Source organism: Lampetra fluviatilis, chromosome 16 (assembly GCF_964198595.1).
Source record: "Lampetra fluviatilis chromosome 16, kcLamFluv1.1, whole genome shotgun sequence".
Classification (NCBI taxonomy): Eukaryota; Metazoa; Chordata; class Hyperoartia; order Petromyzontiformes; family Petromyzontidae; genus Lampetra; species Lampetra fluviatilis.
The window spans coordinates 11,834,369-11,857,966 of NC_136290.1; the positions used below are offsets into that span (position 1 = coordinate 11,834,369).

The 23,598-nt window shown below is 46.0% G+C and overlaps 2 protein-coding genes across 4 annotated transcripts; one reads left to right on the forward strand and one right to left on the reverse strand.

Moving 5' to 3' along the window:
• Positions 1–223: 223 nt before the first annotated feature.
• Positions 224–17,522, reverse strand: DERA (deoxyribose-phosphate aldolase). The gene is made up of 9 exons (XM_078863723.1): positions 17,377–17,522; positions 14,812–14,909; positions 14,243–14,390; positions 12,915–13,010; positions 11,625–11,759; positions 10,941–11,069; positions 10,153–10,265; positions 8,536–8,685; positions 224–3,350 (listed from the first exon to the last, which is right to left on the reverse strand). The coding sequence occupies exons 1-9, from the start codon at positions 17,405–17,407 to the stop codon at positions 3,294–3,296; spliced, it is 957 nt and encodes a 318-aa protein (XP_078719849.1). The 5' UTR covers positions 17,408–17,522; the 3' UTR covers positions 224–3,293.
• Positions 17,523–18,166: 644 nt separating this feature from the next.
• On the forward strand, positions 18,167–23,513 carry TMEM138 (transmembrane protein 138). 3 transcript variants are annotated; one of them, XM_078863729.1, is made up of 5 exons: positions 18,167–18,228; positions 19,956–20,219; positions 20,980–21,151; positions 22,778–22,853; positions 23,017–23,513. In XM_078863729.1, the coding sequence occupies exons 2-5, from the start codon at positions 20,092–20,094 to the stop codon at positions 23,121–23,123; spliced, it is 483 nt and encodes a 160-aa protein (XP_078719855.1). In that variant the 5' UTR covers positions 18,167–18,228; positions 19,956–20,091; the 3' UTR covers positions 23,124–23,513. The 3 variants fall into 3 exon arrangements, with proteins under 3 accessions (XP_078719855.1, XP_078719852.1, XP_078719853.1); XM_078863726.1 differs by having other exon boundaries at positions 23,014–23,512; XM_078863727.1 differs by having other exon boundaries at positions 18,222–18,235; positions 23,014–23,512.
• The last annotated feature ends 85 nt before the right edge of the window (positions 23,514–23,598 follow it).

Below are 23,598 nucleotides of genomic sequence, written 5' to 3' on the forward strand. Positions count from 1 at the left end.
AGACACCACCTTGTTGAGGTGCGAGCCGTTGACCTTAGGCACAGGACAGTTCCATCTTTGCAGGTTACATCGACTCCAATTGGTCAATGGGCTGCTGAAAGATGGAGCGATGAAATCGCCTTGTGTAGCAGGTTAAGCTGGATTAAGGCTTTCATTGAGCAATGGATAGATGGCTGCTGCTGATGCTGCTGCACGGAGTGAACATCCTCATCGAAACGAGCAGAAACCGCATAAAACATTGTTCCCTTACAGATCATAATTTTATTCATAGTTTTATAAATTCACGCGAGCCTTTGATTTGAGATAAAAGGGAACAAATTAAACAGAAGATTACCTTATACCCTCATGCAACATTCAAAAGTATGCCGTGCCAAGCTTCTGATCAATTAAAACACGATTGTTTAATGAGATAGCGATGTGACTCGAATATTGCACGCTTTTGATGTACCACTTGAAATATGCTAATGGGCGTCTTAGGCGACACGTGCAGTTTTGTTGGGCTCGGCGGCTCACGCGCTGTGCTGCAAACGCGGTTAGCCGAGCACGAATCCCGGCCACGGCTAAGGTCGGTGGCGAACTAATGACCGAGGCGATCCTCGATCCTGGCCTCCTTTCCCTCACCAAACTCACATTGCCCGGAGTGGCGAAGTATGTGGTCGAACCACCTTCAATCATCGGCAACGCGCGGGGAGGCGTTCCGCATAGCAGTGGATTGACGAAGGGCTGCAAGCAACCGTGCAATAAGACGCAACAACGTGCAAAACGCCCGCGACCATTCGTGCGTATGCAAAAAAAAAATCGGCGAATTTGAACTTCTTTCGCACCGTTCGTAGCCAACCCGTGCTACTCGTAGGTGCGAAAGCCCGTGTGCATTTTCCACATTGTTCGTGTCTTGTCTGACACTTCTGGTTTTCCAGCGTGGGGTATTAATCTGTTGTGATGGGGCGGGTTTTCGTCGTCATTGACGAGAGCTGATTATCGTGCAATGCTAAGAGTGCCAATCGCGCACAGCGGATGATGAATTCACGCACTCATGGCATGAAAAAAGCCACAACTTCGGGATCAAAGTGTTCTCTTGCAGCCGCTATTATGGCGATTGTGAACTCGTCTGGCGCTGCACCACTGATTGAAACAAATCGTCAACAGGAAGGGGGGGGGGGTCCTGAGTGTGAAGAGGCACGAATCCTCAGCCACAACCCTCCTGCTGCCTTGTGGTGCACCCTTGGTATGCCGCTTATACTTTCTGTACGTACATCTTTATACAGCCCTTGTCAATAAAATGCTGAAGGCTATTCCACGAGGGTAATGTGATACTTCACCACGCTGGTCAGTGTGGGTTGGCAAAGAGCTCATAGACGTTGGAGCATATCATCATGACTATCCCCATGGGCAGATTGCCCAGAGGTGTCGACTGCATATTTTATGTTTCCACTTTCCTGTCCTGTACCAATATGGTCAAGTTGTGCGTCGTCTTTCTGGCACCAATCTCTGACGTCATCGTCGTTAAGCCATTCTCCGTTAGGTCTTCCTCTCTTTCCGGTTCCTTCCATTTTTCCCGAATACACTTTCACTGGTAGGAACCTCCTGGTTACACCAGCCCACAGGGGATTATTGTGTCCGTCCGTCCGTCGTGCAGGGAGGGGCTGGGTGGGGAGGGGCTGGTCACCCCGTGGTGCCCTTATAAAACTCAACGTTTAACCTACTCACGCCGGCTTGTGCCCGCCCTCGCAGTCGGGCATTTTTGCGGAATACACCACGCCGCCGTTGACCCTGGCCATTGACCGAGCAACCCAACGTTCCTACCAGCTCCCTCCGCAGGAATGTGTTAAATTTCCCATTTGGGAGCACATATCCAATGTATTTTGCCGCATTGCCCTCTGCTGACAGGATAGCCCCACATCAGCCCACAGCAGCTCACATCACCTGTTTCAAGCCCGGTGGTCACGCATCCCAATATCCAGGGTCAACCCTGCAGGAGTCACATCGCAGTCGACCATTACAACGCATACAAATAAAAAGAATAACATCCCTTCTTTCCCACGTGGAATTCAATTATCAATATCGTTGAAGCAATACGTAATTACACGCCCCATAGCAATGTCCTGTATTTGTTTACTTATTTTCCTTGCTTCCTCTCACACACGCAGAGAGCCGCAGTCTGTCGAGGCTGGGACTAGAATTGCAGATAACTTCCTCCCGTGACAGTGACAATGGCCTCTCTTGGCTCGGCTCTCTCCGAGTGAATTAAAAAACTCCTGAAGTTACCGCGCGTGTCGCAGGTTTGTGCTGCTCAGTAGTCTGGCACACCAATTATGCAAAAGTTTTGCACAGCCTGGCCCTCAAGAGACTGCAACCACAACACTGCAAATTCGGACACTGCTTTTATGCAGGCACGGACACAGGTTATGTGTTGTTTTGTATGGTTGGCTTGCACCACATTGGGATTTTTGCACAGCGCTTTAATACGTTTTTTGTTTGAATATTTGCTGGTTGATTCCAGGATGTTTCTATTGCGCGTCGTCGCTTTGGGATGTTACGTGTTCATACTTTGTTTGTTGCGGTTGCACCCGACTTAACAGCCGCATGGCTCACAGGGCTAATCCTCATAAATGAAACATGAAAACATGCCTGGTTGAACACTAACATAGCTTAATGGTGGCTCAGATTAGGGGCATCCCTCCCACATCTGCTTTGTCTCGGTTGACACAACCGCCCATCCGAAAAATGCACACTCGTTTATGCTGTGGAATGTACACCTATAAAACCCGCAGACATCAAGAGGTAACAAAGATCAATTAAACAGCTCTCCGATGCGTTCTCTCCAGGGTTGTACCACGCATTGTTCGGCATCATATCGGATATTTAGCTCCAAATATATGGGGAGCTTCTTCTGGGAATGAATTGTTTTTTTTATTGATGTTTACTTCCTAAAGGTCCGAGTACTTAAGAGCGAAACGTCAGACATCATGCCGAATGGCACGCGGTAACAACCCCAAAATGCATTGCAGAGCTGTACAGCAGCAAGACCGCAAACAAAATAACCAGCAGTGACAATTAACAAATTTACGTTTGTTGCCCACATTGGTAATCTTTTTGTTTTCACCTGCATTTAAAATGGAAAAAACCCAGCGTCACATGCTGAAACTTAAATGTCAAAATAAAAGGTTAAATCAGGGCAGAAATTAATAATTGGCGAGGGTGGTAGGACTGGGGAGAATGATGAGTGCGATTGGAATGCTGGTGAAGTTGGCAGGCGAGGATGGGGTTGGAGTCCAAAGTCAAGGGGCCATGGGTCAAGCCATGGGCAGTTCGTGGGCGGCGGCGTAGTGGCCGGTGACGTGGTGGTAGATCTGCAAAGACACAGAACGGGGCCGTGTCAAGCTCACACGGAAAGAACCGGGTCCAGAGACTCTAGAGACCACCAGGACGGCCTCCTTTGCAAGAGTGAGCCGTTTTTGACAAAAAAAAAACAATAGCAAAGCCGAAGGAAACAATGCACAGCAATGAAGCGAACAGAAATCGGAAACAAAAAGAACCGACTCGTATGAGAAGTCGAATATATCGCAGAAACACAAATAAATGTTAAATATGAGTAAAAAAGCAGGTATGTATAAATATAACAAGAAAAAGTATGCATATGCTTGGATTCTGCAACGCTTTCCAACATGGATTTGTTCTTGGAATCGCTTGATAAGAAACAATGTAATAAGGGAGAGTATTGCTACTTTCCCCGCAGTAAGATGACATTGCATGTTATGCGCCACGTGACGCCATCTCATTGTGCGGCTGTGGGGAAGTGGGGGGGAGCTTAGTTAACAAAAGAGGTTGAGGTGCAACACTGCAATTGCTTGCTGATGCCCCTGCTGGGGATGTGGGACTGGACATCTGTGAACAAGAGCTTTATAGCTCATCGGATTCCTCCAGTATAAATACATATTCTGATTCTGATGATTCTATCTTAATTTTAGAACTTTCGTGACTGCAGGAATTATTATTTGGTTCTTTCGGTTAAGTCACGTCTAAAGATAAAATAATAAATTAAATTAAATAATAGAATACGACGTTTTGACTGCAACACAAGCAATCATCATCAGGTAAAATGAAATAGCGACATAAAATCTAACCAGAAAACTATAGACAGACATATTAGCAGACAGATATCACCAAGATACATAGCGGGAGCAACACAGGTAACAGAGAGGGGTGATCGTCTCTGTGGGGTGGCCTTAAATAGACAGAGGGGGGGGCGGAGGCAGAGAGAGGGAGGGGGGTTAGAGAAAAAATTAGCATATCAATGAGTGGTCAACAGACGTGGTGCTGCACGGCAAGTAAGCCTGAAAATCAGGAGGACACACTAAAATTAAATAACCTAGTAAAATATCGAAATGTTTCGGACATCTCTCCCCACTGACATCAGCCACTGCCGGGAATGGAACTTAGGTCGCCGCCAGGTTCATAGCGCAGTGTTCTATCCACTGCGCCACCGCTCCGCACCCTTCGTGAAGAGCACTCGAAAAATATAACTCAAACACAATGATCACTCCATTCGTTTAAAACTTGCGGCTCGGGAGCGCGACTGAAGTGCAAAGCATCGTTTAAAGCATGGCCCGAGTAACGTCCCACGACGCGACACGACATTACAGATGCTGCTTGTTGAGAGTGGGCAGCGTTGTAGAACTCCACAGAGCCGTGTATCTGACTGCAAACAGTTCTGGAAAATAAAACCCATGTGTGTCAATGAAGCTGTCTATAGCCGTGGCAGGAGAAGAGCCTGATCACCACCTTCCACCCGTGCGCTGTCAAGCACCGCTGGGGAAGTCGTGCTATTGTGGGGCGAATGTGTGAAAGTGAAACTTTTCGCGCTTTCCTCAGATTCTTTTGGCATTTGTAATTGCAGAGGCCAGACATTGGGCTCTCGATGTGATTGACTCTAAAATGAAGTTGACGGCAGTGGTTAGGAATTGATTGGTCCCATGCACACTTATCAAATGAAATGAGGCTGTGGAGAGAGTAGATGACATTGTGTATTTAGGTAGTCACGTGCGCGTTAAGAGAAATCATATTGACGTAGAGGAAAGGATAGTGGGATTGGAAAGGACGTGTGTCAGGGAATGATGGCCGATGGTCGGGGCTCATGATGCAGTAGCAGCCAAGGTAAGGAACGTGCCTGAGAGGACGTCTACAGCAGAGATAGAGCAATGAAATTAGCTCGTATGTCTTCTTGGTTCTTTCGGTAAACTCACGTAGAAGGGAAATAATAAAATAATAATAAAACATAATAAAATAATTCTCACAACGTTTCGGCCACAACGCAAGCAGCCGTCCTCAGGTGAAGACCAGGTCTGTCAGGGAGACAGCGTCTGAATGGAGACGCTATCTCCCCGACAGACCTGGCGGCTGCTTGCGTTGTGGCCGAAACGTCGTGATAATTATTTTATTATGTTTTTTATTATTATTGTTTTATTACTTCCCTTCTACGTGACTTTACCGAAAGAACCAAGAAGATGAATCCCTGCAGTCACGAAAGCTTTAAATCGAAATTTAGCTCGTATGTATGAACTTCTTTTGCACCGTACATAGCTCACCGTGCTAATCAGGGCTCGTGTGCAAGACCTGCATGGATTGTTGCATCGCGAGGTTGTGAGAGATGGAGATGGCTTGGGGAGGGGCCTTCATCCAGCAGTAGTGTAGATTTGGACATACTAAATAGACCACGATGTAAAATTAAGGATGTCATCTGTAGTATGAAGAGAGGTGTTTGAGGCAGTAGTAATGTCCATGTTACTGCGTAGGTTAGAGAGCATCTAGAAATAAACTTGTGTTTATGGAGGATCTTATTTCCCTCGCACCTCCGATGAGCACGGTTGGCTACATACGGTGCAAATGAAGTTCAACATCCACACACATTCATTGCGCAGTAAGCAACTTTGAAGTTTGTAGCAGATCACAGCTACAAAGATTAAAGGCGGTTGAGTTTGGTGGGGCACACGTGTAGAAACGAACGAGGGGACAGGTCACCGAGGCAGGCAATGGAGTGGCACCCAGAGGGCTCAGCAACCAAGGAGAAGACCTTCAGCCATATGGTGGTGATGAAGACACCGCAGGAACGGACCTTGATGGCCAGGTATCAACCTCATAACTACAGGATCTAGCACAAGCAAACATGCGACGACGAGGCGTGACGGCACCAGCAGCGCTCCGCCGAGATGACCTCTTCACCTTAACGCTGCCGCATTAGCGAGTTTTGAAAATCGGCAGTCTTTTTTCGGGTTCGCTGCGCAACGAGCGTGCAACACCGGTCACGGCCGCCGGTCTCGCACGCTCCGGCATGAACCCTTCGGCATCACAGTCTTAATCTCAGACGGCCTTCCATGTGCCAAGGGTGAGCTCTCTCTCGTCCTCACTAATCAGCTTCAGGGCACAGCTGCCTATAACCCTTTCACCCAGGAAATGTCGACTGTACGGATGAGAATAAATACACGGTGGTGGCATGGAGACAGAATAATCTTATCTTTGGATGCTTTTGGTGCTTCATGTTGAGATGATGCCATGGCTATCTCTGGGAGCCAGTGTTAATTTAGTGAGCGTTTTATTTAATGAATTAATCTATTAAAGCCACAAACTGAGACTTAACTAAAATTCCACATGTTGTCGTCGGCTATACTGGGACTAACACGCCGAAGAAAAGGTTTTCTATTTGGTATTTGAACATCTTAACACCTGTTTTATTGCCAGAAAGAGTAAAACCTACTCTTATTTTTCATACGCCGATTAAACTAACACCAATGGAAGCCATTACAGCCACGGCCGACCCCACGGACAGCGGGGCTGGCCATGTTGCTCTCGTCACATTTGGCACAAGGTTACTTCAAAGTGACAACCACCGCCAGCACTTTGTAAAAAAAGAAAAAAAGAACAATCTGACACTGACCCATCGCATCTCACACTGGCTCTTCAGTGACCACGCGCCCATCACACCGCACCACGAGGTACTGGTGTACATGGGTTAGGGAACGTGTAGAATACTCATTAACTTTTTTGTTGCATTTAGTTTGTCGTCCTTCCCCCGCACCCTCGATTAGCACGGTTGGCTACGTACGGTGCGAAAGAAGTTCAACGTACACACGTACTTTGCTTAGCCCCAGACAATACACCATACCCTGAACCAGGGAGCCTACGTAGCCTTTGTATAATCAGATTATTTGCAGTGGCTGGTTGATTGGCTGTGCGAGCTGTGTCTATAATCTCATTAATTATGCTTCGTGCAACAATGAGATAATAAGGTAGTGAATTAACCGCAAGGTAATGGCACTGTGGTGGCTTTGTGCCATCGTGATGATTGCTTCACACTGTCAGGGTCTTCGCACGCATTCCCTGCTTGCAAAATGAAAAGGCCAATTCTATTTAACATATCAGACCTGAGATCGATCACAACAGGATATTTGTCATTCATAATTCATCAAATAATTTGAATTCCTACGTAATTATGGTCTTCAGTTTACAATATGTTGCTGTAATTATAATTGACCTCAGGTTTGACAAATACATAATGAATGGACACGAAGTCAACTTCGAATATACAATTAATATCCAGGAAGTCCATTACTCCAGTACAAAAATTGTACTTTTTGGTTGTCAGCGTAGGCAGCTTCGAGACAAGTCTTTCCCAGCAGCGTTTGTTGTCTGAGCTGCAGTTGCTGCAGCAGATGGTGTATGGATGGGAGTACATTATACTGGTAGGAACCTCCTGGTTACACCAGCCCACAGGGGATTATTGTGTCCGTCCGTCGTGCATCCAAAAATGGGTGGGGAGGGGCCGGGTGGGGAGGGGCCGGGTGGGGAGGGGAGGGTGGGGAGGGGCTGGGTGGGGTGGGAGGGGTGGGGCTGGGTGGGGAGGGGCTGGTCACCCCTAGGTGCCCTTATAAAACTCAACATTTAACCTACTCACGCCGGCTTGTGCCCGCCCTCACAGTCAGGCATATTTGCGGAATACACCACGCCGCCGTTGACCCTGGCTATTGACCGAGCAACCCAACGTTCCTACCAGCTCCCTCCTTCGCAGGAATGTGTGAATGAGACACGATGGCTGTATCCAACTGTTATTCACTCAATCACTCTGGCCTCTCTGGGTGCTAAGTGAGAAAGGGGCATTGCTCGAAATGTCACCTATTATGTAAAGCTTGGGTTTTTTTTGTCTCACTTGACAATGACAAGGATGCTTCAGATGATGCATATGTGTTGAACTTCTTTCACACTGCACGTAGCCAACCGTGCTAATCGGAGGTGTGGGGGAAGGACAACAAACTAAACACAAAAAGCAGTTCTAAAGAAATGTTTCAATCTAGATTTAAAAGTGCATAGCTCCAGTGGCTTCCTAATATCGGAAGAAAAAGCGTTCCAGACGGTCACAGAAGCCATTTGAAAGTGCGCGATGCAGTGACCGCCTTTGTTCGATGTTGATGACAGATTTCATACACACATGACCAAAAGCAGTGACGAAGAATGTGGACTCTGTGACGCTATCGCCAAGCCCACCTGTCTCTCGATGTCGGTCAGCAGCGAGCTGGCACCCAGGCGGAACAGCTCAGGACTCAGCCATTCGTTGCCCAGCTCCTCCTTGATCAGCACCAGCCAGGCGAGGGCATCTTTTGCGCTCCGGATGCCACCCGCCGGCTTAAAGCCGACCTGAAAGGGAACGTTTGAACGATGGCGCCACAGATCAAGTCCCTGCAACAGGCCCCATTATTCGCACGATGGCCACTCTCAGTGGTTTTGTTTCTTTTCAATTTGATATCAGAATACCCACAATTACACGGGGAAAACACTGGAACGCATCACACACAGCATCTAAAACCACCTTGCTGGACTGCCTCCAACAAGAAATCTTCTCATCTATACATATTCCCAATGAAGGACCCTCGTGAAAAATAATTTTCAGCCGCACTGAAGCTTTCCAGGGTATATAAAGGACATCGTTTTTAGTCGATGGCGCAGTGCACTGCATTATTAACCCAGAGAGTCGAGTTCAATTCCCATCCACAGATAACATCCGTGGCGAATTCAGAATTCCAAGTCTATTTCCCACGGAGTAGAGCCCACCGAGCAAAGAAGCTCTTTTTCAAGGGCGACTCGACCGGCAGACAAGATCAAAGCCACAATTACGGATGTAACAAGAGCAATCATGCTGTAAAATTACATTCACACTTAAAACTTTTGTGATTTGAATAGTCAGTTTAAATGAGGCCAGAGATAGTAGAATGGAGATGCTAAGAGACGAAACTAGGTGGTTACAAATGTTTTGGGGCAGCTACATTAAATGCTTTTGATAAAAATTGTACGCGACAGCTGGGAACTATTAATGTACAATCAGACGGGCGTCGCAGGTTTTTAGGATTGTCTCATGGTAATAACAGGCTAGACCATGAGAGCCACTCTTTGTCGCATTTTGCAAACAAAATTCTATATATCAAGTGCCACAATGCACGTGAATACAAGACGTTGGTCCTTGATGAATAACGTCACGAAGCAGTCCATGAAGAGCCGCGTGCGGCTCCGGAGCCTCAGGCCGCCGACCCCCCTGGCTTAGACCAAACACATTCCTCCTGCGGAGGGAGCTGGTAGGAACGTTGGGTTGCTCGGTCAAATGCTAAGGGTCAACGGCGGCATGATGTATTCCGTAAATATGCCCGACTGTGAGGGCGGGCACAAGCCGGCGTGAGTAGGTTAAACGTTGAGTTTTATAAGGGCACCACGGGGTGACCAGCCCCTCCCCCCACCCAGCCCCACCCCTCCCACCCCCCACCCAGCCCCACCCTCCCCACCCAGCCCCTCCCCACCCAGCCCCTCCCGAGCCTCCACTCCCCACCCAGCCCCACCCAGCCCCACCCAGCCCCTCCCTCCCCACCCAACCCCTCCCTGCACGACGGACGGACACAATAATCCCCTGTGGGCTGGTGTAACCAGAGGTTCCTACCAGTGTCAAGAGCAAATCTACGGACAATAACCTTGTAGATGAAAATAAAATCCGTGGCGAGGAATATATTTGAACCGCTCCTGGAGCAGCCCCCTCCCGCCCCTCCGGCTCTCTTTACCAAGCCACATGGCGAGGACTACATGCGCGTGTGCTCTGTGGGAGCGAGGTGTGTCGCGTGCCTTGTTCCCAGTGCGGTGGTGGTAGTCGCGGATGGCTCGCACCATCACCAGCGCCACGGGGAACGTCGCGTTAACCCCCTCCTTCCCCGTGGACGTCTTGATGAAATCGGAACCTGTGGCAAAATGAGGGGGATGGGGGGGTTCATTGCTTCGTTCCCGCATGCTGTCTCCAAATGCCTTACCCTACCATTGCCTTTTGTCAGAATTCAGAAGCTCAGCAGGGTTGAGCGTGGATAGGTGTTTGTATATGAAACTGGGTGTTGTTGGCTGCTGCGGGGCTACGTTGTCGGCAGACGGCAGTGCAGAAAAACCCATTGTTGGACTGCACCATGCTCTGACGCCGACACTCCTCGCCTTCGCGAAGCTGCAATGACCAGCAGCGTGCGTGACGTGTGGTCAAACAACCCCCACGGCCCGCACGGCATGGTCGAGGGGCTCTCATCCAGCAGAGGATGTAGGAGAGAGGCTTGTACTTAATTCTAGATTTGAAGCTTTCGTGACTGCAAGGATTCATATTCTTAGGTTTTTTCGGTAAAGTCACGTAGGTACATTTTTTGTATTAATAAAAGTAAAATTAAAATAAAATAAAAATCACGACGTTTCGGAGGCAACACAAGCTTCCGTCTTCGTGCTGTGACGGTTCCACCTGAAGAAGGAAGCTTGTGTTGCCTCCGAAACGTCGTGATTTTAATTTTATTTTAATTTTACTTTTATTAATTACATTTTTTTACCTACGTGACTTTACCGAAAAAACCTAAGAATAGGCTTGTACTTGACCACGTGCATACCGGCCATCATGGCGACGAGGCTGGCCTTGTAGACGTTTGTGAGACTGCCCAGGTCTCCGACGGCGAGGATGGTCTTCATGTGCGCCTCTCCGCACGCCTTGCGGCACGCTCGGATCTCCTCATACAGCGCTGCTCGCACACAAACACACGTGAACGCACGCACGCATGATCTTTTGCGTCTTAACAACGCTGTGCTCTTCTTCGACCGACCAGCCCCTTTAGAGTGGCTGCTGGGTTCCGAAATTCTAGCAGCAGGCAGCAGTTCTCCACTGTTAGTAATCACCATCATAGCCAATCTGTTGCTGATGGTTCCATGTCAAATCTCTGCGTTCTTGTGCCGCCTCCTCCACTCCACCAGTCCATCCTTTTCTTGGTCGTACCCCGTCTTCGTTAAATTTCACCAGCGTTGCCATTGCTGTTTGGTGGCATTATTCTGACATGTCCATGCCATAGCAGTGTGCATTCCCCAATTATTTATATTATTGTTCTTTCCATCTTTAAATTCCTTCTAACTAACCTTGCTACTCCGAGTATTTTTGTTTATAACAATTCATCAGATTATTGGAGCGTGGGTGGTGCGTAATTACATGCCTACTTTCGGAATTTCACATTTTGCCCACATTGGCCATCCAGTCAAAACGCCACATCCCATTTTCTGATTGGCCAGCCTGACGCGGCAACTACCTTTCCATTGGCCAGTCAGGGCGAGCGCCCGACTGATGACGATGTCAATCTCCTTAGCTCCGTCGGCGACTGCCAATCGGATTTCTTCGAGCCGGGTCTTGAGCGGAGTCTGCCCGGCAGGAAACCCCGTAGCCACTGCAAGAGATTAAAGGACTTAATAGGACTTTCAATTACCTTTGGCGGACAACCGCACATTAGAACAAACATCAGTATTAACCAATTATAATGGGAAAAATAATTAGGGCTCAAAACCAATTACTGGGCGTGTTAAAATGAGTAAGAGAGTGTTACCATGTTGGAAATGTTCCTCTCCATTATCCAATTAGTGCTGCTAAGATAAGATGTTCGCAATGATGAATACATATCGTTTGCGAGCCGTTTCCACCGGTAAAAACCGAAATGAACACTTGTGCAGCAGCAACATAAGTTCGCACACGCACGCGTGTTCGATTGCGACAGAACGTGTACATTCTCACTAACCATGAACATAATCTAATTCTAGATTTGAAGCTTTCGTGACGGCAAGGATTCATACTCTTTGTTTTTTTCGGTAAAGTCACGTTGCTAAAAAAATAAAATGAAAACAACTAAATTAAATCACGACAGGTGATGACGGACGCTTGTGTTGCGCCTAAAACGTCGTGATTTAATTTAGTTGTTTTGCATTTTTTTTTTTTACCTACATGACTTTACCGAAAAAAACAAAGAGTATGAACATAACCGCTGGGGGGGAGGAATTAATCACAGTGCGGCAGTTCACTTTGTGCGCACTGCTTGTTGAGTGTCGTGTTATGCGAAACCTGTTGGAGCAAATAATAAGGGAAAATGTGCCGAAACCAACAACGCGTTTGAATCGCATAAAAGTGTGAACGCCGGCAAAAGGCCAATTATCCTCGCGGCAGATTTGTTCCTGGAAGGCCGAGCGGCACGCATATGAAGGTCAGGTCAGACAGGGCTAGGGACTGTACAGTGAGTGGAGTGGGAAGCTGGCGAGTACAAGTGAAGCGATCGTGTATGGCGAGAGTGAGACAGCGTGGTGAGAGTGTGGCGAGTGTGGTGTGCGTGGCTGAGTTTGTGACACCGGCGAGCGTGCTGTGAGAGTGTGGGAAACGTGGCGAGTGTGGTGAGCGTGGCTGAGTTTGTGACAGAACAGCAGGTGCGTAGTGAGTGTGGTGAGCACAGCGAGAGTGCGTGTGCGTGGTGCGAGCGTGGTGGGTGTGGTTTGTGGCACACTGGCGAGTGCATGGTGAGCGTGCGGTGAGCGCGATGGGTGGCGAGTAATCTAAATACCGGATGCCACTGGGATGTCGCACCCGGCGGACTTGAGAGCTTTGACAGCGTCGGACACGCGAGACGGATAAACACACACGGCCCCCACCGTGATCCCTGCAGGAATACAAAGTGGGCAGATGCAAACCTCACGCACGCACGACATCATCACATGCACACGTACAGCCTTCTTTGTGGATCCACAAGCCGTGTGGGTGATGAGGGTTGCTTGACCAAACTCCGCCACGCTGGCAGTGCAGGTTGGTGAAGGTGGGGAGCATAGACGCGGGGAGTACGTTTTTTGTTTGCATTCTGACCACAAGTATTGTGGTTAATGCAGACATGATTCCTTGTAAAAGGTTTCAGTTTGGTGTTTTAACATCTTAACACCTGTTTTGTTGGCAGAAAAAAGGGGAAAACCTATTCTCAAATCCAATGTATTTGCAAGATAAACACTTACAACTTGGGCACATGGAAAATACGGTTTACACAGCTCACCGAGGTCATGTGACCCATACTGCCGCCCTCCTTTAAAGACAAGTATTCCCTGACACATTCCTTCAATGGGGTCAATGTCCCAACGTTAATGTGAAAATGTGGGCAGTGGTTATGTCCACTGGCAGAGCTAATTGGTGCAAACTCCACATTAATATTACAGGGACCAGTTTTTGTGTAGGAAACCACGACTAAAATTATGACACAATGATACTCATTTTATTGATCTTATTGCGACGTCGGGCTGATTAAAGAATCCAATTCATACAACAAATGGATCAACACATTTGTGAATCATGATTCCATAGTTCTCACTCAGATTGCAGTAAATTAAAAAGGTTGCCAAAGATGGAAAAAAATCCCTTTATTTTATTTTATTCACCCCACTATATTCTTAGATGATAATCATCATCATCATTTAACTCACCATCATGATTTATATACATAACGTTTATTATATGACTCAGATTGCATCATTGATGGATATCACTTACATCATTGATGATGATGACATCCTTAGAGTTAGTTATAATCTATCATTCAAAAGTGATTAAACATGTTAGACATAATGATGCATTCATTGGTCCATTGACTAAAATTGATATGCATAGAATAATGCATATGTGAATGGAATATTTTAGTATGTATGCAAATGGTATGCGGATGTTATAATAAGTTAAGAAAACAAACGCTTTTTGATCGAATCATAACCACAAATGAGAAAAATGTAATCGTGGGGGCAGTGACTCATTAACTGCCTAGTAGTGAACATGTACAAAAAAGCATGCACACGTTTAAGAAAAAACATTCGTCTTTAAATCCAGAGCCACACACACAACCCACCACAGACCCACCTTTATCCTGCATGCCAACGGCCTTCAGGAGGTCCTCGCGGATCGGCCACTTGGCCTTGAAGCACAGCCTGTGCACGTTGGCCGCCGTGTCGTCGCCAGAGAGGGTCGTCAGGTCGATGCAGGTGACGGCCTTCAGCAGCCATGCTGCCTGGGAGGTCACCAAATGCTCGGGTCAGCAGCTTCGCCAACCAACTTCACAGGACGAGGGGTTATTCACCGTGAAGGGGGGGGAGGGGGTTAACTCGAGAATGAAAGTGATTCTAAACCTGGAATTTAGCCAAATTGAGCGCAGCAACTAATTCTATATGCAGTCATCGGTGACCAGGCTGAGACCATCAACTTACTTACACTTGAGAACCTAATTTAATCACAGGCAGCTGCCTGGATTCAAACTCAGGCTCTCAGTTGTGCCAGATCAGCACTCCACTGAACCGAGCCACTGAAGCACCTTAGGGCGAGCACGTCTTGACGAAGGTTAGCTAAACCCAAGTTCTCAGTGGCGCTGGCTCAGGGGCACTGATATGGCCATCCTGAACCCCCGCTGCACACCTCACCGCTGCACACCTCACCTGCCACTGCTTCTTGACGGTACGTCGGGCTTGTAGCTGCTCGGCACGCAGCTTTACGGCCGGCAGGTTGACCTGCACGCGGGACACCCAGTCCAGGTCTGCAGGCAGTGAGCACACACACACAAATCCTTCCCGTTACATCAGTTTCGTTCATTTAACCAGTGTTGTTTGCAAATTATACTTTACGCTCTTTTTATGAATGTGTGTTTCCACGAATTGTATTCCAACTGAGCTGTTGGTGTCATGTCATGAAGAATCCATTCAGATCTCGAGTGGAGGCAAACATCACAGAGCTACTTCTGAAATCTATTCATGCTTAGGTTACACTATATTTATCTAACATTTAAATGCAAAAATATCTCAACGTGCTCAACAGCAAAAGTTTATTGAGATGTGGAGTAAAATAAGCGCAATAATGCAATGGACATTCAATGACAATTATCGCTCATGGGACCTTGTCACTGTCTTAAGTGTGGCAGTGCAGTTTGGTGGGGATTGGTGGTGGTGATCGTGTGTAGTGTGGGTTGGTGGTTGTTTGATGATTACGGATGGCTACGTGCGGTGTGGGTTTGCTGGGGATTGGTGGTGGTGAAGGGGGTGTTGGCTACGTGCGGTGTGGGTTTGCTGAGGATTGGTGGTGGTGAAGGGGGTGTTCTGGAATTGTGGCCATGTTTTTTTGCGATCATGTTGCTGGACTTTCACTTGTGGACTCTGCCGATGTTTCTCAGTGGCCATCTGTTAACTGTGCACGGACCGGTTGGAGTTGATCTCTGTGCTTGTACAGTAAAAACCCGGTTTACCTCCGGGATGCATTCCTGAAAACTGCGACGGATATCGAAACGACGTAAATCAAAGCAATTTTTCCCAATCACCAAAATACTGCACGTAAATTTTATATCGTCTTCTGCAGAACAGTCCATTTCTTTATGCGCGACGTAAAGTAGTTTGTGTGCGGGGTAGGTGGAGGCGAAGGCTGAGAGGCGACAGATACGAGAAAGGACGGACGATGCTGTCAGCAAGTGTAGGTTTAGTGGGCGCAAATCAGGTAGCGACGTTAATAAAGTGACGCCGTATTTGCGAAATAAAAGGGGGGAGCCCTAAACCAGGGGTATTACAGTGATGCCATTTACCTCTTGTTCTTATTTCCCACCTCTTTCCCCTTAGCGATGCTACGTTTTCTTCATTTATTTTGTAAGCCACTTTGAATACATGTTTATTAATCAGAGGGACCGCTGTTTCAAAGGTAAACAAGCACACCGTAGCTCACCACATTCATCATGAACAATGCATTATAACACGATGAATATATAACAGGCTGACGTTTCAAGCAATGGCCCTTCTACAGAACAGAGAGAGTGATCTACCCACCAAGGAAAAACTAGCGTACGATACATCTCAAAGGTTAAATTTTGATTTAAAGCTTTCGTGACTGCAGGGATTCATATTCTTGGTTCTTTCAGTAAAGTCACGTAGAAGGGAAACAATAAAATAATCTAAAGAAATTGTTTTATTATTTTATATATATTTTTTATTTCCCTTTTAGGTGACTTTACCGAAAGAACCAAGCCTATATATCTCAAAGGTTGATTAATTATATACAAATTTCCCATTTGGTACATTGCTTGTTGTGAAATGAGACATTAAATGCTCGGAAGGTCGTTGAAAGGGGGGTTATCACTCAGTGTAAATGTTATCCGTGGTCGAGAATCAAACCCAGGTTGCTGGACTCGTTGCAAAATGCGCTAACCACTCTACCACTGCTCCATATATATAGTTCTTGAAAGCACAATTCCTCTGCACATGCCATGCATGTTAGAACTGATTGACGAATCACCGAGGTCTCTCTTGAAAGCGAGATGTTTAATCTCAACGGACTCTCACCTGGTTCAAAAGTCTCCTACCACAAAGCGCCTATGACCCAGTTGACCACGTAGCAGACTTTCGCGACTAATATTATCCATGATAGAGGTCTGTTTGCGTTAGTTTGCGCCAATATAAATCCGCCACAATGCCGCACATGGTCACTGCGCCCACCTCGCCATCGCTTCCTTCCTTCTGCCAGATATCGTAACCACGGTGGTGGGAGCGGTGGCGCAGCAGTTAGCGCATTATGCTACGACACCCGGCGGCCCAAGTTTGATTCGGGGCCACGGCTAATATCGGTGGGCGCATGACAATCAGAACTGGTCCCACCCTCCAAATATTATTGACTAACCGGCGTTGACCATCGTGGTGAAGTATGGTCAAACAAGCCCCACGACCGACACGATGTGGGGAGGCCTTTATCCAGAGCAGTGGCTCAAAGGCTGTTGCATGATGATTATTATTACGAGCTACTGTTCGCACACAGTAGCCCACTGCTTAAATCGCGGTTGTTCGGCAAAGGCCGAAATTGCCAAAAACGCCAGGAGCCCAGCACCAAAACAACAGCACCGTGAAAGTTGTAAGTCTGTCAGGTAGAACGAACAAAAACCTGCAGCAGCAGCTGTTGGTGAAGCGTCAATGCGCGCCGAGACGGACGACTGATTGTACCGATTTATATCGGGGAGAAAGTGAAGTTCCTACCGAGTTCCAGTCCCAAGTTGCGAGCCGCCATCGCCTCGACCGCTCGCCACTTGACACGGCCGCCTGACTCCGGAGCATCTTCCAGAAGCGGCAGAGGTCTACCGTGGGGCCATTAAAACATTAAGACATCTACCGGTAGAGGCAGAGTCTTCCAGAAGAGATCTACCGGTAGACACAGAGTCTTCCAGAAGAGATCTACCGGTAGAGATAGGGCTCTTCCAGAATACATCTACCGGCAGGAATATACTCTACCGGAAGACATCTACCGGAACAGGTAGAGAGAGAGAGCGAGATCTAGATTTGAAGCTTTCGTGACTGCATGAATCCATACTCTTTGGTTATTTCGGTAAAGTCACGTAGGTATAAAATAATTATTGTATTTGAAACTGGAAGACGTCTACCGGTAAAGGAAGACGTCTACCGGTAAAGGAAGACACATCTAACCGGTCTCTTCCGGAAGATACCTTCCATGCACAAGAAGCGATGTTCGATCGCATCCCCTGCTTCCAGAACCGGTAGCCACAGGGGAAAAAAAACGGACGGTAGAGAAAGTGTCAAAGTGTCAACCAATCGCGTTGCGGTATGAAGGGGGTGGGGGGGGCGTGGATCGTTCCTACGTCTCTGCGCATGCGCGGTAGCCACGGCAACGGCGGTGACGTCACGTAAACTGCTTAGCTTGGCGACGCGAGATTTCATAAAGCGTATAGGCGCAACCCTCGAGTACGGCGCAGTTTGATTGGTCCAAGCTCTTCACGTGACGGTGCCAGTCGTGGATCCCATTGGTTGTATTTGTGAAGCGTGATTTGTGTTGACTACAAAGTGTAAAGTGTCCAACGTGGGATCTACGCTGAGGTATTTGGTAATGATTTGATGTTTTATCATTATATTATTGGATATGAATACGGATAACGCTGCGGCGTAATGATGTGGTGTTGTGTGCTTGCGTTAACGTAATTGTAAGCTTTGATAGCTTTAGGAGCTTCCAGAGAACCGCATCCTTGAAGTACCGCCGCTCCGCGGGCTCCGAGGCGAGGTTCCCGGCAAGGCGCTTAGGAAAAGCGGGAGGCTTCGGCCTACGAGGGTCGGGGTTCTGCGAAACTTTAATGAATCGGTGTTTTAATTTGCTTCTGCGTAACGGACTTCAATAAAACTGGTGAACATTAATTCACGTGTATTTTTTTAATATATACTACGTTTAGCTACAGGTAGTATTATATAGATATCCAGTACTCTATAGCTTTGATACACTTTATATCGTAATGCGTTCATTCCTCCAAATCAAATTTTTCGGAAAATATTTTTTTGCCGCTGTGACTTTAACTTTTTCGAAAGCGTGTCACCTTATCCGACTCCACTTCTAATCTATATTTAGATTATGCATGCAGTCTTATTGTAGCGGTTTAATTTGTGTCATTCACTATCATAATCTTTATTTAGACTACAGGAGGAATCCGATGATCTATGAAGCTCTTTTTCACAGATTTCCAAGTTACAAAAATACGAATGTTCTGGTCTCTCTCTGTGTTATGAACAAGGACCATTGTCCGAAACGTCGCCTATTATTACTGTATCTTCTTTTTAGGGCAGTGTTATTGGCGAATGTGTTGAGTTGTTTCTTATCTTTGCTTGTACACCACTGCCAACGCAGTACTATATCACGAAATATTTTTTTGTAATGCTTAAATATAATGTATATTTCAATATAAGTATTTTTTAATATGTACATTCTGCCAGAGGAGTATTGTTTTTACAATACTTACGCAGGGTTGCCAACATAGAGATAAATGTATTCCGCAAAAAAAGCCACATACGGCGATCAAAATAATTACCGTCGCAGTCATCGCATTCACCGTGTCACTCGCGTGTGCAACAATAGGTTATCTTTAACACTGAGGCTTTCGCGACCAATATTATTCATAATAAATGTTTTTGGTTTAGATCGCGTTATTTATAAATGTGTCGTAATCCTCCACCACCCGACACGGCCAATCAGCAAAAAAGTGTCACGTTGACAAAAGACAAATAGTTCACTACTTTAGCCCACCGGTGTGTTGAAGAGTGAATCCACAACATTTACAGTTTTGTGTTTTTTGTGGATTCACTCTTCAACACACCGGTGGGCTAAAGTAGTGAACGATTCGTCTTTTGTCAACGTGACACTTTGTTGCTGATTGGCCGTGTCGGGTGGTGGAGGGTTACGACACAATGTTATCTTGTCAAATGACCACGAGACGGCGCTGCCATTAAGCTGTGTGCCCCGCCACTGGTATGGGACTTAGGATTGTGTAAGGGAATTAAGGGTACTTAGCCAAAGATGCGCGCCATGGCTCTACAGCCTATATTTAGCCCGTGTCAGCGGAGCGCGTTACTGTTGCATGCACGAACATGGCTTCACTTAGTTAAGTGTTTAGTTAATGCAGTGTGCGCCAGCTTAGCCTTAGCCACGAATGTTACATCGCCAGATGAGTACACGAATGGATGTGCACGGGTAGGCGCGGGTTGTGTGCTTGGAGGTGCCGTTATTAATGGTGTTATTTGAAGAAAGTCAAGAGAGTACCACCTGCCCACTGTCGTTGCAGATTTTTCATATCAAGAGGGATGAACTGTGGCCGATCGAGCCGTGTTGGGAAGCACAGGACTCGCGCGAAGAACGATTAGATCGAGCGGTGGGGGTTAACGTCAGACAACCGTCCGCCCGCGTAGAGCGCAGGGACAATGCTGCAGGTTACGAACTATAGCCTGGTCCTGACCGTGCAGTTCCTTCTGATCATTTACGACCTGGTGGTGAATTCCTTCTCGGAGCTGCTCTACAAAGAGAAAGTCATTCAGCTCGTGCTCTTCATGTGAGTGCCGCGATGTGCAGTGGTTCACCCGCGTTTTATTGTTTGCTGCAATTTCGTTGTTTGATGCCAAATGGTGTTGTGCAAAACGATTTAAAAGTGTGTGTTAAACGTTGAATTTAAAAAAAACGACAGATTGTATTTAATCGATGCAAATATTATGAAAGTACCTCATGCTGTTAGCATAGTTAGTATATATAATCTGTGTTCTCACTAAGTATGAAGTGCTTATGACCAGGTCACCCACAACATAAGCAGATTTGAGCCTGGATTGTGATTGTATGGGAGACCACCATGCATGAAATAGGTGTCCACTGCTAGGGAGCTACCTTGTTTGGAGAGGACAGTGTAGCAACATACATAGCTGTACTGTAGAGTACTTTGTATGTTCCAATGTTGTCCCCGTCTTCACCACCCACGCTGACCAGCATGGTGAAGATAAGAAATCCTCCAAAGATCTGCACGGAGTGAGCAGGTCCTTATCCATCGGTGGATTTACAAAAGGACTGTGCACATATATTGAGTGGTCATGAAGACAAAAATGTAATGCAATAGGGACCTGGGATAAAAACTAAAACGTAATTGTGCAACATTTCAGTGCAAAAAACAAGCATAAATGAACAAAAAAGTATACGAAAATTTTCCTTTAAAATAATAATTGATGTGATATTAGCTGTGTATTAAATGTTTTCTGTTTTGTAATGTATGGAATTGTGCTGTCAATGTTAACGTAACATAGTTATGTTTGTGTTCTGCATTGCAGTATTCAGGATGCTGGAATCCTCTTTAACGTCATCATCATCTTCCTGATGTTCTTCAACACGTTCGTTTTTCAAGCCGGGCTCGTGAGCGTGCTCATACAAAAGTTCAAGGCCACCATCCTCGCGTCGGCCCTGTACTTAACCCTCAGCATTGCCTTCCACGTCTGGGTCATGGTGCGTTGAAGCTCATGATTGATTTTACAAGCAACAACAACAAAGTCAATGGATATGCTTAGTTTATAAATGCACTCGTATCACCGGACAAAAAATATGATGGTAAACGAAAAGTGCGGAGGGGTGCGGTCAGGGCAGGGACCATGGGAGAGCGCAACACTTGAGTCGCAGTGTGGAACAAAGCAACTGGGGCCCAGCACTAACAACAATTGGACAGCAAGGGCAACAATCATCACATTTTAGGGCATCCTCGGGGTGGCTGGGGCCCATTCGGGAATGAGCCCCACAAACACCCACGTGCTGAAGAGTAGTGACAATGCATCGATAAATGTTTTTAATTGCTTAAGAATCAATGTGTTTTTTACGTGCAAGTTTTAAAGGGTTCACATAGCCACTAGCGACCTCTATATTGTGAATGACATTGTCAAAAGAAATATTCAACCGAATAACAAAAGTTCATCAAATCACCGAGAGTGAATCATCAAACCTCCACTGGGCTTTATCAGATTTTTTTAATGGTGTAAATCCTATTGTATTGAGATATTCATCCACACGTGGAGTAATATCCACGTGAGTAGCCTGTACCAGGGTTCTCAGGTTGGAAAAAAAAAACATTTCAAATTATTCTGGCCTAGACCCTTCACGATGCATGCGGCAGCTGTGGTCATTAGTCTTGTAATGATTCTCCAACCTCACGTTTGAAAGAATTTACGATTCAGGGGTCATAAATCATGAACCGATTCTCTTTGCCATTGTGGTGAGTGGAGCACAGGGTTAGGCAACTAATGTAACAAGAGACATCTAACTATTATAAGACCCACAATGCATGTGAATACAAGAGCCTCATGCAGAGGATGTATTTGAACTACTGTATTATGTATGTGCATTAAAATTAAGATTTTTGCTTTTATAATTGGATGCATGTATCAAGAATTGATGTTACGAGTCCATAGATCGTTATATGCCTTGAAAGACAAATGTAGCCTCTCATGGTGTGTACTCTTAATTGCTTATTGATGTATTATACAATGGTAAAACAATCTCTGATGAGATGCCATGCAATTTATCCCTGTGACTTGTAGAATAAAATAGTTTATGGGATAGGCCAATGAAAGTGGTTGAGGAAGAAGTATGCGGGGCAAGTGAAGGAGGCCGGGAGTTGTCGTAAAACAAGGATAGAAGACAGACAAGGATATAAGAAGCCAAATGTAAAAGTTGTATACCGATACACATGGAGACACACGCATACAAATTGACGCACTGCTCTGCTGATAATATAATGGACTGTTTACTTCCTATTTTAGGGGGGAGCACTGCCATGCATTTTTATTTAGCGGGCAGGATTTGGCCACGAATGCCATTGGTGCCATCACCTCTCCCATGCCTTTTTGACTCCTAAACCTCTTGTTATTGCCCTTTCCACATTACCTGAGAGGTTTATACTTAACCCCGGAATACCCTTCCATTTTATTTAGCTTGTAAAACGTATTTTTCGGAGTTTTAGAATGAAGTCACAGAACCTTAAATAACAAAAATGACTGCATATGCTGTTTCTGTGCAGCATCTTGAGATGTATTTGTGTGCTATGTAAATCAAACTTGAATGGCATTTTGTTCTCACCTCAAGCATGTGCGTTGGCCTCCATCAAGTGTTTTCCAGTGGACTGATGGACTGCTAGCACTCTTCGTCTTTCAAAGACTTGGTGAGTCGAGCTAGCTAACTTTCAGTAAGCGCAAAATGAGATTCCGTATAGTTCAAGATAAACACTTTTATATTTTATCCCTTGCCGGTCTGCTGCGGCCTCGTCAATGACCATTAAAACATTGGTTAAAACAACCATCTGTATCCCTTTGCACGTGCAGCAGCGGTATTTTATTACTACTTTTACAAGCGGACAGCACTCAGACTGGGCGATCCCCGGCTCTACGAGGATTCCCTCTGGCTCCGCAAGGCCTTCTCAAGGACCAACTAAAGCCACCCCACCATCACTGAACACATTCTTCCCATCATCAAAAAGAACAAAAGCTTGCATGGCGTTTTTTCATTGCCAGTTGCGAGCCGACAGATTTTAAATAACTTTTCAGAAGGTATGTGATGGAGACATTTTTATAAAGTGTAATTATATTCTGCAATGTCGGCTTTTTAAAAAATCACGTTGATTTATGTTCCAGGGTTATGGGTCATGGATTTTAAGTGTAATTGACATCTGAACTGTTTGTATTTAAACACTGCTAATTGTCCATTTCAACCACTAAATGTATTTTCTTTAACATTTTTGGAAGTTACATAGTGTATAGTGTCAATAATTTAATGTAAGAAGTGCTAGTTTATTTTTTACATATTTGCCAAATATCCTTAATTTTTGTATTTTGCATATTGCTGAATAAATGTGATTTGTATTATTCTATTGACCAGATCGTGAAGGTTATTTGATTACTTCATGCTGT

Bases quoted from the DNA above. Each gene is read 5' to 3' on its own strand.
- TMEM138 (XM_078863726.1), top strand. From the start codon at position 20,092: ATGCTGCAGGTTACGAACTATAGCCTGGTCCTGACCGTGCAGTTCCTT. The intron at 20,220-20,979 runs GTGAGTGCCGCG...TCTGCATTGCAG, and splicing joins ATTCAGCTCGTGCTCTTCAT to TATTCAGGATGCTGGAATCC. The intron at 22,854-23,013 runs GTGAGTCGAGCT...TTGCACGTGCAG, and splicing joins CTTCGTCTTTCAAAGACTTG to CAGCGGTATTTTATTACTAC.
- DERA (XM_078863723.1), bottom strand. From the start codon at position 17,407: ATGGCGGCTCGCAACTTGGGACTGGAACTCG. The intron at 13,011-14,242 runs GTGGGTCTGTGG...GTATTCCTGCAG, and splicing joins CGTTGGCATGCAGGATAAAG to GGATCACGGTGGGGGCCGTG. The intron at 3,351-8,535 runs GTGGGCTTGGCG...GTGTCTTTGCAG, and splicing joins TGACCGACATCGAGAGACAG to ATCTACCACCACGTCACCGG.